The sequence below is a fragment of the Eleginops maclovinus genome, chromosome 18, assembly GCF_036324505.1.
Source record: "Eleginops maclovinus isolate JMC-PN-2008 ecotype Puerto Natales chromosome 18, JC_Emac_rtc_rv5, whole genome shotgun sequence".
Classification (NCBI taxonomy): Eukaryota; Metazoa; Chordata; class Actinopteri; order Perciformes; family Eleginopidae; genus Eleginops; species Eleginops maclovinus.
The window spans coordinates 23821477-23839695 of NC_086366.1; the positions used below are offsets into that span (position 1 = coordinate 23821477).

The 18219-nt window shown below is 40.6% G+C and overlaps 1 protein-coding gene across 1 annotated transcript in view; it reads left to right on the top strand.

Annotated features, from left to right (window-relative positions):
* Positions 1-18219, top strand: part of LOC134879752 (unconventional myosin-XVIIIa-like) — a 125068-nt gene that overhangs the window by 55722 nt on the left and 51127 nt on the right. The window contains 6 exon segments of the mRNA XM_063906248.1: positions 909-1095; positions 2000-2141; positions 2144-2206; positions 3187-3296; positions 7240-7305; positions 13799-13927. Coding sequence (XP_063762318.1) covers positions 909-1095; positions 2000-2141; positions 2144-2206; positions 3187-3296; positions 7240-7305; positions 13799-13927 — 697 coding nt within the window.

Sequence of the window (18219 nt, forward strand, 5' to 3'; positions counted from 1 at the left end):
GAGCTGGTAGTTCAAAATGAAGTAAAAACAGGTGATTTAAAGAAATAAATACTTGCTAATTGTCAGTAACTTTAATGACCTGGTTAAGTTGTTCAATAGAAAGGCGCTTCCGGTGCTTATTCATGCCTCAGGCAACACTTATTCATCCCTGTAATACCAATACAGCCTGACCAGCTCCGTCAAAAAACATCTTTCTCTTTAGTAGCAAATAGTTATTTTCTGCCTTATTCATGTCCTTAATACTGTATAAATAACCTTTTATTATGTACTTGCAAATAGCAACTTGCACTTATGAATTGTAGTACTCTATTATACACTATAATTCAGAAAGTGACTTTTACATTTTGAGAGCAGCAGGCTTCACAGTGAGCCAAATAATGCAGGGAGTGTCCCACAGCCCGCAGAATAAGCAGTCACATTACTCCCCTGTGTAACGTAGAGAAGGACAAATATTATGTTAACACGTGTCCACATAGTGCCTGTTTCTCAGCAACTGCGCCTTTTTTTCATTTGTTTTAAAATGAAGAGAGAGCACGTTTTGTCGCATGTGGCTGCACCCAATGTCTTTTGTCGGGTCCCTTTGAGCACTTTGCAGAAAAGCACTGGTGACTGAGTAGCGTGTTTTTGGCCGTGTCTTCAGGACGGAAGTTCATTATAAAGAAAAGCTCATTTGTTTGAGCCGATAAGCTGGAGGGACTCTGGATGAGTGTTAAACGTGTTTCACAGTTTCTGAATCGTCTTCAGCTCTATGTCTGTCAGACTGAGCAGTAAAGTTCATTCATACAAAGAGTAAGGGTAGTCATCTTTCGATTGGTTAAAATGGTAAAAAAACAATATCAAACAAATATCGAGTAGCCCAAAAAGATAGAGACAAGACAAGACACCAATTTATCCTTCTGTCCCCACAGGAAGAACATCAGCGGGCTGTTTATGGGCCGGGCCAGTGGGGCAACGGTGTTGTCCGGGTCCATCGCCGGTCTGGAAGGCAGCTCCCAACTCGCCCTCCGAAGGGCCACCAGCATGAGGAAGACCTTCACCACGGGTGTGGCTGCGGTCAAGAAGAAGAGCCTGTGCATCCAGGTCAAACTCCAAGTGGTAGGTAGAGAAGACGGGGACTAAACACTGATATTTCTCTCAGAGGGCAGAAACTCTTTTTACGGTCAACGACTGGTCCACATTGTTTCATAAATGTGGTGGAGGTGTACAAACTGCATTTATTAACATTTTCAGCTTTTTATGGCTTTTTCTTTACATTTAGGGCGGGACAACTTATCTCTTTATCTGTTTATTAGCACATAGAGCTTCTCTGTGACAGCATGTATTTCCCAGCATAGCTCCACTGAAATGAATCAGGTTGAATCAGCCCTCAGAAAAAACCTTGACTTGATTTATTCAACAATATACAACTGCTGGAGCATCAACATTAATGTATACACTCAAGGTACAGGGAAACAGAGCTAGTTGGAGTGGGAGGCCAGAAAGTTCCTTGTGAGTTCCTGATCATTTTTTACCATCTTTTACACCGATCAATAAGATTCTGAATGTATAAAATAATTTAAAAAAATAATAAAACATTCGATTTTGAAGGTAAGAATTAAAAAAAGTAATGTACTGAAATGGGTACATGGGCTGAAATAAAAATACAGTTCCAGAAAATGAATAGAAAGAGAGAAGAGATGTGAAGTACATTACAGATCACTATTTATTTTTAACTATAACCCTATATAATCCTTTTTAAGATCAACCAAAAACCATTAAACTCATTTTTTGTTCTTAACATTTAGAAAAAATACATTTAACCAAAGAGAGTTTATATAGGAATATTTTTTTTACATACGAGTTCGTAATTTGTAAGTAAAACATTCACAACATTAGATTTTGAACTGCTTGACAGGTTCTGGTATAGTCCATTTCGCTTATCAATACTTACCAAGCAGTATTGATAATCGTGTGATCACCCAGCAGAGTCAGATATCTGAGTCCTCTCGTCTGTTCTCAGGACGCTTTGATCGACATGGTGCGTCGCTCCAGGGTTCACTTCGTCCACTGCCTGCTGCCCAAAGCCGAGGCGGTGGGTGGTGGAGGTGAGCCCCGCGTGACGCATGGAGAGAGCCCCGACTCAGGCCTCATGACTCTGGACGTGGGCCTCTGAGAGCTCAGCTCCGAGGATCCAAGCTCCTGGATGCTCTGCGCATCTACAGGCAAGGTAAGGGAGTCGACATTCACATTATCTTTTTTTGTCATTTGGGTTGTCTATGATCTCACTTTTTTATGTTTTTGATCTCTACTCACAACATCAATTGCATATCTGTCAGTTTTGGGAGAGTAATCCCTCCTCCGATTATCCCCCCGAGGTATCTTTCATTTTTTCACTGCTAATTAGATGTCGTATGCTGTACACACTGTAAAGTATCCTGAGACAAAGAGGTCATTGGTGATATTGGGCTATTTAAATAACATTTTAACAATTAATTGACATAAGAATGCTATCCATTCTGCATAACATGGTTAGTTCACTGAGGAGTATCATGTCAAAAAACATGGTCAGAGTGATGGCCATTTTTATCCTTTTATCGTAACCAATTCTCCAACCCTTACCCTAACTTCTATACAAACAGACCTGCGTCAATTAACAACATCACAGACTGACTTTCGGCAAAAAGGAGCGGTAGAGTAGTAAAAGTAGCATAGAGTAAATTCAAGAAAATTCATTATATATTTCAAATGCTGAATGCTTCATCCAGACGTTTCATTGCCTGGAGAGAAAATGGCTCTTCTGTCCTTTTGATGACGTCATAATCAACATTTCTTCACTATCTTTAGAGAGCTAAAAGGGCTTACCCATAAAAAGTGTATGATTTTATATCCAGTAGTTATTTTCCCTAAGCCCTTCCGGGTCACCAGTTCACTTGGTAGAGCTGCCCATCCATTTACTGGGGCTCAGTCCTTGCTGTGGCAGACCCTGGTTTGATTCTGACCCTCAATATTACTAAAGGCACTCTATCTGAAAAAAACAACTCTCATCCCAGCCACATTCTTACTGCTACTGCCTGTCTAAGAACTTGCGTTTTTAGTTTTGCTCCGTATTCCTCCTGAAGATAAAGAATGTCCTTCGACTAGATGTCCACTCTCCACTTGCTGCTGGCGCTGTTCTAACCCTGTTGTGTTTGTGCTCCATGTCTGCAGGGTACCCGGACCACATGGTCTTCTCTGAGTTCCGCCGGCGCTTTGATGTCCTGGCACCTCATCTGACCAAGAAGCACGGCCGCCACTACATCGTAACAGACGAGAAGAGGGTGAGTGCTTGGCAGGGTTAGCGACTGTTGATATGATGAAACCACTTGAGGATACTCTCATGGAACTCTTTTAGATATCTCAAGAAATATCTGAGGGATGAACAGAACCCAGATCATGATCACTGTGACCTCACAAACAACTCAAATGTTAATGAAATAAAAAATAAACTATACATAAATGTCTTTCAATTGTCCTATTAGATCTTTATATATATATATTACCAGACACCAAATCAAATTCCTTGTATGTGTAATTCAGGGGTGTCCAAACTACGGCCCGGGGGCCAAATGTGGCCTGAATATTACTGTGTAATGCACTGCCCAGACAAAAAAAGGTCACAAGCCTGTGGGGGGCAGTGCTATGATCTGGGGTTGCTGCAGTTGGTCTGATCCAGGTTCAGCGACGTTATGTGCCCAAAGAATGAGGTCAGCTGACTACCTGAATATACTGAAGGACCAGGTTATTCCATCAATGGATTTTGATGACCCCTGGTGTAAACGTACCTGGCAATAAACTTGATTCTGATATTGATAGAAGTTAAATGTTATGCATATATACAATGTTTTTTCTTGCCCAGAGTACAAAGAGTACAATTTAACACTACCCCAGTAGAGGAATTGGCAGACAATGGAACAACCGAAGTAATTGAAGAAAATAACATTAGCATATAATCAGCTAGCTATCTCTCCAAAAATCTCTACTAACTCAATAGCATATTAGTAACATCATTAGGCTTTTATTAAGATCGGTCGAGGGGTTTAAAAAAGTGTCTACTGTCAATTGATATTTGAATTAACCTTTGAGTGACTCCGGAAGACAGGAAGTCCTTGTTTCATATTGGATCCAGATATAGTCAGTTGTTTTTGATGCCCTGCTATGTTTACTATATTGCTAATCCTTCTTTTTTAGAATTGTCAGTTGGTATGAATTTCTAAAAGAGCTGCAAGAGTCAAAAATGTATTCTTTCACTAATTCGAAAGCCATTTTTCCATTTTAAAAAACAATCCCATTTCAAGAGCCTCTCTACCATTTCCCCACATAAAGGTTAGCTTATTTGTTCGTCTCTAACTTCTCAGCGTTTAAAAAAAGTGTGCTTATGAGCTTTGTCCTACAATAATATGAATAATTAAACTAACCATGATGATGTTGAAATTTGAAGGAAGGTTTAACGTCTGTAGATTCAATATTTCTCTGGTTGCCCTCTACGCTCTCCTCTCGCGGTGTGAACAGAATCCCTTTATTCCTCCTCTCTCCCCTGTCCTCTTCCTGTTCCAAGAGCGCTCTTGTGTGTAATTAATTATGATTGCACAGGCTGGCAGCATACGGCTACTGTACTGATTAATTACCAGCAGTGGGAAGAGCTCTTTCTTTCCTACCCCCCACCCTTGTCTTCTTCCACTTTTTTCCCCCTGTCTCATTATCTTTCCATTCCTTTTGTATAGGAGGCAGAACAGTTTAGGAACATCCCTGAGCATATGATTAATGTCTTCTCTACATTCTGTTCAGACAATCTAAAGCAGCTTTGCACAAAGGCGTGATTAGCCTTTATGAGTGGGAGGTGGGGCCGCTGCAGGAATTAAAAACATCCCTACATTAAGTATTTCGGTAGCTCAAAAATGTCTCTTCTTAAAAGTTGAATCTTTTCTGAATACAAAAATTGTCCCGTTTGAGTGTATCGGATAAATGTGGAACACAAAAAAGAATGCTGTCAACGGGAAAGATTTAACTGAATTAAATATCAAATCAAGCTCTCCGTCTCTTTACCACACTGCAAGACACTGACAGTAAAGTGGCTCACCATATTCCTTGGAGATGAGCTTACAGAGGATAGCCCACTCAGAAAGAACTAATGGTACCCAGTGGAGAAGAAAGAAAGAAAAGCAAGGAAGATGGATGAAAGAAGGAAGTCCGAGACAGAGAAGGCCGTATAATTGGAGGAATAATATGAAGGAATTGGTTTTCAGAGAAAGAGAATATCAGTTTGAGAAAATGCTGTATTTCTGTCGGTTCCTGTCAATACGCTGCAGCTGCATGTAGCCATGTTGCTAGTAGCCAGATGGTACCTGCCAAAACTATGCTGTATGTTATATTATCTTGTCATACTATTGTTTCAGTGGAGAGTTTAGTGGTCTACATGCTGAAAGAAGAACTTGTAGAGTTTGGTATACCACGGTTCCTAAGAATGTCAGTCACATGCTTCCGTACGTCATACATTTACTCAAGGTGAATTTAGACCATGGTGTGTTGTCTGAAATCGCACAAGGCTGCTGCCATGGATGTATCATAAGAACTGGATTCAGCGTTGGAGGCGGGGCCTCGTTCATTCCTATGAGAGCTGCTCATTGGCGCATAAAGACAAACTGCCCCATCATGCCTGTCTGTGGAGAGCATAGAGCAAGTGAATTCCCCCTTAAGCCCCGCCCCCGATCTCCCACTCTCGGCTCAGTAGAATGAATGGAGAGAGAAAATAAATCTGGATTCACCTTTTAGCGCATTTTACAACTATAAAGACCCAACGTTTTTATTAAGATCTATAAAAGTGTTCATACTGGGTAGTTTATTTGGTTAAAAAAAAATCATCCACAGATTTACAGACGTCTCTTTCCGATGTAAGTCAATGGGAAAAAGTCTTGCTGGGCCCAGTGATGTCACGCACCGATATAGAAGTTGTAGTACCGCCATTTGGCCACTGCGAATATTTTTTCAGTGTCTGGAGCATTTCCTGGGGGCTTGGCCGCTGCACCCTCACCAGAAGTGAGGATTGCTGCTGTTAGCTAGCTACTTAGCAGAGTTATCATTAGCGGTGGTAAATTGTTAACCCAGACTAACCCAATAAAATAAAGGGTTGCTTCTTTTTGAAACCAGAATAGTGGCATGTTACTCAAAAATTTAAAAAAATAAAGCATGTATAACATTACCCGAGCAACCACAATCACGTTTGGTCTTCACACTTCCATCACATATCCAACTTGGCCATGATGGAGTGTGAGAAGCTTCCATAGTTCTAACAAAGAAGTGCACTGGCTGTTGAAGCCAATTTCCAATTGCCAAACGGTGGTACTACAACTTCCGTGTCCGTCTTTGACATCGATGGGAAATACTTTTTCTTCCATTGACTTCCATTTGTAAACAGACATGTGTTACTCAGCAAAATCTCCAGTGGGCATACCATATGGTCCCAACAGTGCCCCCGCCTCCAACGTGCCACAAGAGTGCCACATTCACTTTTTTTGACCATAATGGGAACATCATCCAGGTACTCAGTGCCATTTGCCATACTTCTTATTGGGACACACTCAAAACTAAAAATGTATCACAGAAGTACGCAATTTGAGATGCGCCAACATAGTCAATGCAAATATAATTGGGAGTGAGATATCTCAAAAAAGAGGAAGGGTAAAAAATGTTGAATCACTTCACTATGATGTAACTTGACCCTACCTGTATGATAAAGGTCACACATTTTCCACCTCCACTTCCCAAGGTCATAATTCAGGCTTTCTGGTTAATAATTAAGGTAAATTTCCTCCTCTTATTGATATGTCTGACCTTTCTTTAACGGCACCATCAGGACAACACTTTCACTTTATTGGATAAAGAAATATTAGGATCTTGAGTCTAAATTCCTAACCCCAGCCTCAGCTCAACAACAGCCCACCCTGTGTGCAGTTTGTCTTCTAAAGGTTGGATTGACTCAACGGATGAAACCTGACATAAAGGGACCTGAGAAACTCCTCTGTCTGACTTGTTTTCCCCCTGGAGGTGGATCAGGGGGACTGTGTGAGTTTGTGTTAGCTGGTGTTAACGGGGAAGTGATGTTTGTTGCAATAACACCAGTGCTTGTGCGCTTTGGGCAACCAGGTCATGCGATGGCTCAGAGTTAGAGCCTGGAACAAAGCTGCTTGTTTTGTGACTTTGACTGTTTGTTCTGCTGGTTTACAGGCGGTGGAGGAGCTGCTGGAGTCCTTGGAGCTGGAGAAGAGTAGCCACCACATGGGGTTGAGCCGGGTGAGTGGAGTCACATCAGACACACCTGTCATCATACATATGAGGACCAAACATGCCTTAATTAACCATATTACCTGCAGAGAGAATCCTTCATTTAAACTTGGCGTACATTTCAGAAAGTCCTTGTTACACTAAGTCCACAATAATAATTCAGAGCCCACCAATGGTATCTAGTTTGATGCTTTATCATTCTGCGTCAACACTTACTGAACAGATGTTTTATTTCATAGAAAGAAATGAACAAAATCAGAAAATATTATACTGCATATCGGGGGGAAGTTGGGTTTCATGAAGGTTTCTCCAATTTAGAAAGAATTACAATTAAAGAAGAAAAAAAATGGAATGAAGATATTTGTATAACATAATGAGCTATGGTAAGAATGTGTTCTACAGTATATAGCGTGTATATTACCATACATAGTGTTATACAGTGATGGGCAAGTTACTTCCAAAATGTAATACAGTACATATTACTTATTACTGTCTTTTTAAACTAATAAGTTACATTACATTATTACTGTCTCTGAAATGTAATGCGTTACACCACAATAACCGCAAAAGTATGGTTTAAATGCTAAAATGTAGTTTATTGCAGCTCAATAATTAAAGCTATCTATCTATCTCGCCGTATGCTGAAAATTAGGAAAAGAGCTAGAAATTAAACATATTCTCCGTTAAAGTGGGCTGAATAACATGTGATACCGGTAACATTACGTCTCTGTGTGTTATTAACAACATGTTAGTGGAGCCTCTGCACGGCCCTGTAACCTGCTGTATATGAACGAGTCTCTATTCAACGTTAGCTCACCTTGTCATTGGTGTGTTAACGGGGATTTGGCTGACAAGCTTTCTAAAGAGGACAGAGGCTGCAGATCTTCAACACTCTGCCACGAGTCTCTTAACTTCTCGGGGTTCAAGAGGCATGCAGCCCGAGAGAAAGTTACCTTCTGTTGCTTTGGCCTGCGCGCACTCCTGTCTTTTTCTTTTCTCCGAGCCTGCAGATCTGCATTGTGAGACTGCAGCTCTCCATGCGAATCTTTTCCTGCAGCCCTCTTAACCAATAGTAAAGAGGCGTACTGAGTAACTATTCTACCTGCACAATTATTTCTCTGGTGTCGGAATGTCTCGCAATGTTTGTGAATTCTTAAAAACTAAACACCACATCATTTCAGGTTAAAATGTGTTGTAACTGCTTTATTGAGAATTGTAACGGGTATTATATTACCCAAATTTCACAAGTAATGCTTTATATTACTGCGTTACAGCAAAAAGTAATAATTACTGTAACTCTGTTACTTTTGTAACGCGTTACACCCAACTCTGGTGTTATATCATATAATAAATGAATGCTGAATTGCACAGTATAAGAAGAATTTGCAACACCATCCTTTCCTGTTATTATGTGAAGTAAGTGTTGCGTTCCACAAATAGTAGCATAACAAATATCAAAAGAACCCCAGCAGGAAGTTATAGGTGAATCAACAAATTGATGGACTTCCAGTGACTCAAATGTGCTAGGCGGTTAATGAAACATGCAGTTAGGAATAGGAAGTACTACAAAGTAGTTCTGTTGAACAAAAGGTGCCAGGTTGCCTCATGGGCACAGCAGGGGTGCACTTGAGCAAGGCACCAGACCCCCACACTGCTCACCAGGACTGTATGATAGCTGCCCAGTGCTCCAAATACTAGGATTGGTTAAATGCAGGGACTATATTGTATTGTGTGCAGTTCTGTGAACATGTACGAGTCGGAGGTTTTAAGAGGGTTTCATTTGAATCCTCCAATTCAATAAGAAACTCCACACACCACATTAAACCAGGCAACTGTTTGTCTTTTCCTGACCACACGTCTTTGTCTTCCCATCAAGAACTGTGGTTCCAACCTCTTTTCACATGGTGACCCTCTCAAACAGACACTTAAAAAGTGTTTTCTATTCTACTCGCCTACCCTCTGTAGCAGCAGGTGAGGTGGCCATGGAGGAGTCTGTGTTCTCCTTCAGTAGTCCTGTTGTTGTTAATCTTTCCCCTGACGGGAGGAGCTGACCGCTGTGCCTCTCTGTGCCTGCGACCCTTTGCCAAGCAGCAGTCAGACACTGCCAGACTCCAACTCTTTGATATAATAAAAACAGCTCATCACAAGGAAAAAGACAGCCTGATGGTTTTGTTAATTAGATCTGTGAATGTCTGCTGAATAAAGAACAGTGAGCTGTCAATTAGAGAAGTGGCTTGGCAGATATTTCAGGGACTTTAACCTTGCCTCGGTGCGTGCCTTCCTATACTTAGCCCGCTTCTGTTCCCAAGCATAGGGAAAGTTTCTTTGCTCTGCGGTGTTCATATTACTAATATTACTTATGCATACATTATTTTTTGTGGCGCATGACGCACGCAGAGGTCCAACCAACCCACATGGAAGGCATAGTGCCACCAACCCACTCACTGGGCCAGTCACTCTGTCTAATGAGACTGTAACACATGCAGTGTGGGAATCATTTAGAATAATGAATAAATGAGCTGCATCAAAGTGGACAATAGCATATGATTAATTCTCTAGCGACACATTACTCAGGCATCTTTTCCTAAAGCTATTTTACAATAATGTGTAGCTACCTGCCAAGTCAGACTCCACTGGGAACTGTGAATACTAATTCAAATGTTTTTAAATGTCCCCTATCAGAATATGATTTAATTTCAATGTAGGTATGTTGCTTGACGGCAGTGAAAAAAATATTCACATCATTACATTTTGTTACTTTACATTGTTTTAGCTGACACTTTTATCCAAAGCAACGTAATAATATGTGCAAGAAACCATAAAGATAGATACTCAAACATGCATGAATCCTGCAAGTACATTAGTTCTCAATAAACCATACCATTGTAAGTGCTACTGCAGATTTTTTGTAATGACATTTCTTGGATTAAGCCAATGCTGAAACACAAATGTGTAGACTGTTTGCCGTCATGATACCAACAGGGATCTCTTTCCACCATTTTTGGAGCCAGGATGCGTATATAGTTTTTCCGACCTAGTTTAGATCAAACCATGCCCACTTCCGCATCAACGTAGCTCTGCCCGCCTTCATCATGGAGGTGTAAAGAGAACATTGCTTTCCCGATCTACACAAAGTTCAAGTAACACCACTTCTACTCTTCTACTTAAAAAAATAAATGATATGGGCCGCTAACTGTGATCAATTAAATGTTTATCAGACCACAACAATTAGCTAGCTTAGCTTATCTTAGAGGTGACTTTACTGGGGGGTGACTGACTGACTGCCACTCCGAGATTCCCCTCCATTAGCCGCTGTAGCAACTCCCATTGTAGTCACTGCATTTGCACGAGATGCTGAAAAACATTACAGCGGTCTTGGGCAAGCGGAATATAAAGTACAAAACGTGACACACCAAAAAAATGAGCTTATCGGCTACAGTTTTTGCTAGTTTATTCTTCAAATATCCTTGGTAAATGAATACTAAAAGATGAATTAACATTAACTCAGCTATGTGTGTCCTTCATCTTCTTTCATATTTTACAAGCTTTTCATCAATTGTCTTTGATTAAGATCCTCTATAAAGCAACTAAAGCTGTCAATTTCATATTTTACGGGATGAAAAACGACCAGGGCTATGCTCAAACGATGTGTAAAGCTTTCTTCATGTGGAAGTGGGCGTTGTCAATTCTATAAAACGATAGACACCGCCAGGATAGCAAACGGGCTACAGGTGTTTTTGTTAAAAGGCAACTGGGTCTCAATCCCACATCAGAATTAAGGTTATTTGAAACCAGTTGTACGGATGGAACAATGACAGAGCATTATATACCTCACTGTAGGAATTATCATCATCCGAAAGTAAAAGTGTCCCCGGTGACACATGTGGCAGTGGCCTGTGCAGGTGGCTGACAGACGAGCCACCTCCGCCTGCCAAGCCGCCCCTGTGCTCCCATGCCAACTAGTGTGTGGCTCTCTGCCTGATGTCATTAAACCATCCCAGGACTGACAAATAGGTCTACAGGGAGCGCGGCACTTCATGTTACCCAGATGTGTTATTTCCTCCCAGGCTATTTGACATCATCTGCCCACTCAGTCAATTGTTCCTCACCAACTATAAAGCCTCGCCTATGTGTGGGTATGGTTGGACTATATTTTTAGATAGTAATGCCAGAATTATAGTTTCAATACCGGCAATTCCTTTTCGGATACCTTACTTTAGAAAAAAAACTTAAAAGAAACTAATTTGCTTATAAGCCAATATACTGTCAATAGAGTGGTGCAGGAATCTGGTCATGATCCCGGAAATGAGTTAGTGCTAAGGGTTCCCTCGTCAATGTTTTTTTTTAGTTTAGCTTCCCGAATTAAACAGTGTTTAAAAGAATCTACAAGATATTCTATGCTTTGTTCTACGAAAAAAACAAAAACGTCAGTAACACCCCACCCACGAATGTCTGAAGATTTAAGTGTCTTAAAAAAAGCAAGTGACTAAATAAGACTACTAAACGTCATCATACCACACATAGCCGTCTTTAGCTTACCAGTTGTGTCGTGAAGTCATGTCACCTTACTGTGGTTAGTTTATAGCATTATTTTAGCTATTTACTTCTATTAGTATCATAAATCTGTTTCGCCTCAGAACTTATTTCCCGTTATTTTCCAAATCCAACAGAAAAATCCCATTGATTTTTTTGTAATAACATTCAGGTACAAAATGTGCCATCATTTCACCCCTCTATTGTCTAAAACAACAAAACAGTACTACTAAACTTAAATACACATGTCTCAAACTCTCCCAAATGTTCATTCCATGCTTGTCGTCTACAGTTTGTTTGTTGTAAAGTATAAAATGGTTCCATAGCGCAGACAAACCAAGGTCAGAATGACATTCAAACAACAATCTTAATTTCTGCTTTTACCCTAAGCTATACTTCTCCTTTCCTCTGCCAATCTTGGAAATTATAGCCAGTGTTAAGAAGAGTCCCATCCTCTGAACTGCAAAGTGTCACTCAAACTCTGCTTAATGAATCTACTTCCACAAAGAGCTCCCAGCTAATTCAGGGCCAAGGAACAGAGCAATGTCTGTCCCCAGACACAAATTATCCAGAAGGAGTAAGAGGCATTATGATGTAGGCTTTTACAGCCCACCGTGACTCCTTACAGGCTAAAATGAAATTGTGCACTCATTGGCATTCATGAAATGGCCCAACTGCTGCCCAAATCATCAGCAAAGGAGATGAAAGACACAGGGATGTTTCTGGACTAGACAGGGTGGAAGAAGCACAGAGAAAGTTGCTCTGGAAAGGGAAGACACAAACAAATATCACAAGCACCGAGTAACTATGAGCAATATTCTAAAACACGTAGCAAATGCGCATTTGCAACACTTTTTTTAGTAGCATATTTAGTATGATTGGCCTTTTTCCAGGGTAAACAGGCCTTCTGTTGGATCAATTACGGTCAAGTTCACACAGAATACACACAGGAAATGCACACTAATTATCCCTTGCCCTATTGGACGCCATTTGACTGATGACTTTTGTGGCATCATGTCAAAAAGATTCAACTATCTTTAAATGCTTTGGTTTTTGGTGTGTTTTAGGAGCCCCATTGTTACATTGTCACACTAATAGTCTAATCGTAGTCTAGTGTTCTGCATCGGATGTCAAAACACACACCAACACACCATGCGTTTTCAATTTAAGCCAATCAGCAGTGACTTATTGATTCCGGCTGGCTGGGTAACCTGTCAACATACAGCACTGCCTTATTTCTCAGCTTCAATGCACATCATGTTCAAACAGCAGCAGTTTAATCTCATTCACCACTGCATAGTCACTTCCTCAAATAACATCTTCTTCCTAAACCTGGTTATGAGTTAGCAATTCAACACTTTTGGGCTCTCTTGTCTCAAATTAAATGTTTTACTTTTTGGTTTGATGCCTGAAATATGGTTGGTGGTTTATACAAGCTTATGAAATTTTGCTAACAAGCAACCTCATGAGATTACTGAATGCTATCACGTAGAACACAAGTCTGCCTTTAGCTTAGCGATGATGACACAAAGTCACTTACCGAATCTTAGCGATTTACTCCTGGGGATTGCATTAACGCTTCAACATTATAAAAGTTGTTGATTGCTACATTACGTTTTCTTCAAATCGTTCATATCAGAATACTTTATTTAACCCGGGGAAATTGGGTAAAAAATAAACATAAAAAGACAAAGTAAGCAAGTGCAATAAAAATAACAAGACTGAAATAAAACAAATGGAGCTTAGGAGACATTTACAAATCTTCAGTCCGACAAACGCATGGAGCTATTGACTTAAATTCCTAGCAAGTTTTATAATCACTTGCCCAACGTTTGGATGAACAGGATTTTTTAAGTAAAAAATAAATGTTCTGTAATTGTAAAATGTTTGCATTTCTATGAGGCTGATATGTGTAAACTATTCTTATCGTGTGAAGGACTTTTTTTTAAATGTCCTTCTTTTCCTGCAGGTGTTCTTCAGAGCGGGGACCCTGTCCAGGCTGGAGGAGCAGCGGGACGTCCAGACCAGGAGGAACATCTCTCTGTTTCAGGCCGCCTGCAGGGGATACCTGGCCAGACAGGCCTTCAAGAAGAGGAAGGTAAGGCTGCTGCATCAAGTACTTTCCAGGCATGCTTAATAGAAAACTTATTTCACTCATATAAAGCTGTGTTATGTTGTGGTTATACAATGAACATAGCGGAATATAGAAATACATTCTCAACTATGAGCTTTATGAATGGAATTATTCCTAAAACCGTAAATAAGTTAGCATTTCCCACTTGTTCAACCGTCTGCACGACAATTTTTCTGTTTAACATGTTTGTCTGTTTAGAAGCCTGAAATTGTCTCTGTCTGTGGTGAACAAAAACCAAACACATTTTTTGCCTTTCTTTCTATGACATTAAATATGTCAGCATTGTTTTCTTATACCAATTAAGATTAAAACAACATTTTTATTATGATTATTTTTGACTGGTATTGCAGTAGCCATATCAGCGATAGGGTTGATTACTTTGGAACCATTCACGTTTTCAGAGAAATGAGCATTAAAATGATCTTGGGGTGTTTTTTTAGATGTCTCTGTACAAAACAAGGATTTTTTAACAGGCTGTACATTACAGCAGGTTGGCCAGGACTTCTTTGCATCATGACACAAGTTTTGTTTCATGGTGGCTTATTTGCTTTTTACTCAGTCCCCTCCCTGCTGGACTGGTGCATTCAGTGTCGCACTACATCTGAGCTTCAAATGTCAGTTCCCTTGTGATGGGTCTGATGGGATGGACAGATGTCCGTCTCCTTGCCATTAGGACTCTACAAAAGTCCTAGAGGAGGCGTTCAGAGACTATTGTCCCCGCGTTGAAGGGCTAGGGCTTTCTCCCGTGTGTCTTCTGAAGCTTCTCTGAACACTGCATGGTGAAATAAAACACGTTCAAGTCCAAAGAGATGAATTTGCAATGAAACCAAATGAGCTTTTTGGAAGCTTGCTTCACAAGATGCCCGGATGTAGGGGATTTTGTCTTTGCTTTGCTTTGCTTTGGTGTGTGTGTGTGTGTGTGTGTGTGTGTGTGTGTGTGTGTGTGTGTGTGTGTGTGTGTGTGTGTGTGTGTGTGTGTGTGTGTGTGTGTGTGTGTGTGTGTGTGTGTGTGTGTGTGTGTGTGTGTGTGTGTGTGTGTGTGTGTGTGTGTGTGTGTGTGTGTGTGTCGTTCCACCACACTAAGCCTGACAAGTGGAAGACTTTGCTGCCGTGCACTGACTGACTCTTGAAGATGTCAGTGGGGATCAGATGACGTTCTGTGTGTTACTTCACAGAAGTTTTGATGTTTCTTGTGGAAGTTCTCATGTGAACAGAGTTCATTTGGTGCACTGCTTTTGTATATCTAGTAGTCTGTCTGTGTGTGTGTGTGTGTGTGTGTGTGTGACAGGGTAGAGATTAAGCTTCAGATCCCTGTTGGGCTTTTTTCTTTCTAGTTCTTCTGTCTTCTTACTTTTCAAGGACATTTGGGTTTCACCTCACTCACTTCTCCCCCAAAAGAATCAGTTTAAGCCTCCCTTCTCTCTGGATAAAAAGTAATCTCATGTAATATATGGTGTTTGGGATTGGGTTTCTTTCCTTCTGACCATTCTAAACAACTTGTTATCTTGGAGCATTTGTCTCAGACAGAAAAGGAACACTCACGCTTTAGTGGCTTTTTCTTTCTGCTCCTTTATATTCTCTTTTGGATGCTAAGCTACTGATAGATTGAAAGTTGACCGACTGAGGCACTGTTACAAGATCTATTTGTTGTACTTGAGTTAGAGTAGAAGTACCAGAGTGTAGGAATACACTGTTACAGTAAAAGTCTTGCATTCAAAATGTTACCCAAGTAAAAGTATCAGTATCAAATCTACTTTAAGTAGGGACAGTCAAAGTAGTCATTGTTTGATTGGTCCATTTCTGAATAATATCTCTGATATGTTTTATAATTATTGATCATTAAGGTGTTCTCAGAGCTGGTAAAGGTGCAGCTAGTTTTAATGTTGTATACTGCAGGGTAGCTGCTGAATTTACTCCAGGTGAACTAAAGTCTGAGTTAAGGGCTGATCATATTTACCATCATTAATCCAGATCTGTAAAGTAACGAAAGGTACAGAGTGGCGCATGAAGCTCAAAATGGAGATTGAAAAAGTACTCCTAGCTTGGCCCACAGAGTATGCTCACTTGAGTTTCCCTTAAGCCCCGCCTCCGATCTCCTGCTCTCGGCTCAGTGAAATGAACGGAGAGGGAAAATAACTCTGAATTCGGCTTTTAGCGCATTTTACAACTTTGAGACCCTTATTATTTAAATAGAAGTTATAAAAGTGTTCATTCTGGGTGGTTTATTTTCCCCCCAAAAAATATATATGCTGATTAACAGGCGTCCCTTTCCCAATGTAAATCAAATGGGAAAAGTGTTGTTGGGCCAACGTCACGGCCTAGAACGTAAGTGTAGTATCTTACGTGTAGTTTGGCCAATTCGCAAATTTGCCTCAACAGCTGGGCTCTTCCGCTGGGCTTGGTTATCCCAGAATCCAAATATCACAACCCATACACCAGCCTCAAATATACAGCCTCTGTCTCCACAACATTTCAAAGTAATCCTCCAAAAGCCATCCTATATGTCACCAGCTGTGTCCTTTTCCTGTAAAGCAGCAGTAGGAAATGTTGGGTTAGCAGCCCTGATAACCCAGGCTTGTGTCAGTGAGCTCAGAAATCATGTTTGAAGCCACAAAAAAAAACCGAGATGAGAGGTCGTATATATAAATTGAATGACAGTCTTCCGAAGTATAACTAAAAGTGTAGAGAGTAAAGCGTTCTGTGGCTTCTTCATTCATCAGACACCCTTCCAAGTGTCATGCAAGGCTGGTTTATTTATGTGGCACATTTGAACGAAGCATTTTTTAAATGCTTTGCAAACGACATTAAAAGCATTAAGACATGATGGAAGGATACACATTATAAAATGACATTTGAATAGATTTAAAAATAGTCATTAAAAAGCCAAGAATACAAATAAATAAGCTCAAATGAAAACATATAAAGTACAACGACACAGTGCAGTGTGAGATATGAATAGCTATTAGATACGATAAAACGCAGAAAAGTGTTCAGTCGTGATTTAACAGAGTTGCAGCGGACCTGTAGTTTGTTCCAGACGCTTTGGAAGAATCTTATCCTTTGACTAATAGCAGCTTCTGTTAAAGTCTCTCACCGTTCCTTATTCTGTAGTGTTCAGAATCGGGCCAAACAGCAGGTGGAAACAGATTTCTAGCTAGCAATATACTAAATCCGCATCATCTCACAAAGATGGATGGATGGATGGATTTGGGAAATGATTTTGGAACCAGCAGTGTGTTCAGACATTTAAATATAAATACTTAAAAGTGGAATAATATTACCAATTAAAAAATTAAGGGAAAACAAAAAAATAAAAAAGATAAATAAAACATTAGAACTTTAAAAAAAAATGTGGCGCACTTGCAAATCTGCACCGTTTGAATTCTCACTTTATGATTAAAGTTTGAATTACTTTTGTGTTGACTAGTAGTTTTGTGTCCATTCACACGGAATGGGCTGGCTGTGGCTCAAGTAGATGGTGATCCACCATTCGGAAGGTGGGTTGTTTAATACCAAGCCCCTGCATTCAACATGTCCTTGGGCAAGATACTTAACCCCAACAAGCCATGGCCAAAGCGTTATGTGGTCAAAAAAAGACTAGGAGCCATACGAAGGCAGCCCGTTTACCAGACCGCATTATATTGCCACAAAACTAAATCAATAAAATGCTCCAATCTAGTCTGCGTTATTCCTGCTCTGGGGGAAGTCTCCCGCTCCTTCCAAGTTCTCTCTCCCTGCAGGGCGAGGTGCGTTCAAAGCTACAGGAAATAAGTGAGAGGGGAGGATGAAGTGAGAAAAGGAGGGGGGGAGGAAGGGAAGCTGGAGAAAGAGAGAATGTGCCTCGCCATGGGGGAATAGACAAATAGAAGAGATCCACTGGCAGCTTTGAAGCCTGCAGTCTGCCTCTGCTCTCCGTCTCTCTGACATTCATGGGGAACAGTTGAGAGCGGAGGAGCAGGGGGGGTATTCCACCGCCAGCAAACCAACACTGAGCCTAATTAAATAGTTGCCTAAAGACAGCCCCCCGCCCGCCTCCCACCCCACTAGGAACAGGTGGGCTCAGGCAGGCACTATGTGTGTGTTGGTATCAGGTGTAAAGGAGAGGTAGAGGACACGCATCACAGTTCTAGAATTTAAGGTTATCGCTGTTTACTTGTGCTACAGCAGACCGAAACGTGATAATATTATATATGGTATTTCATATACTCATGTTAAAGGTGTTAATGCAACCCCCCAGAAGATGTGGCAGGTTTTAA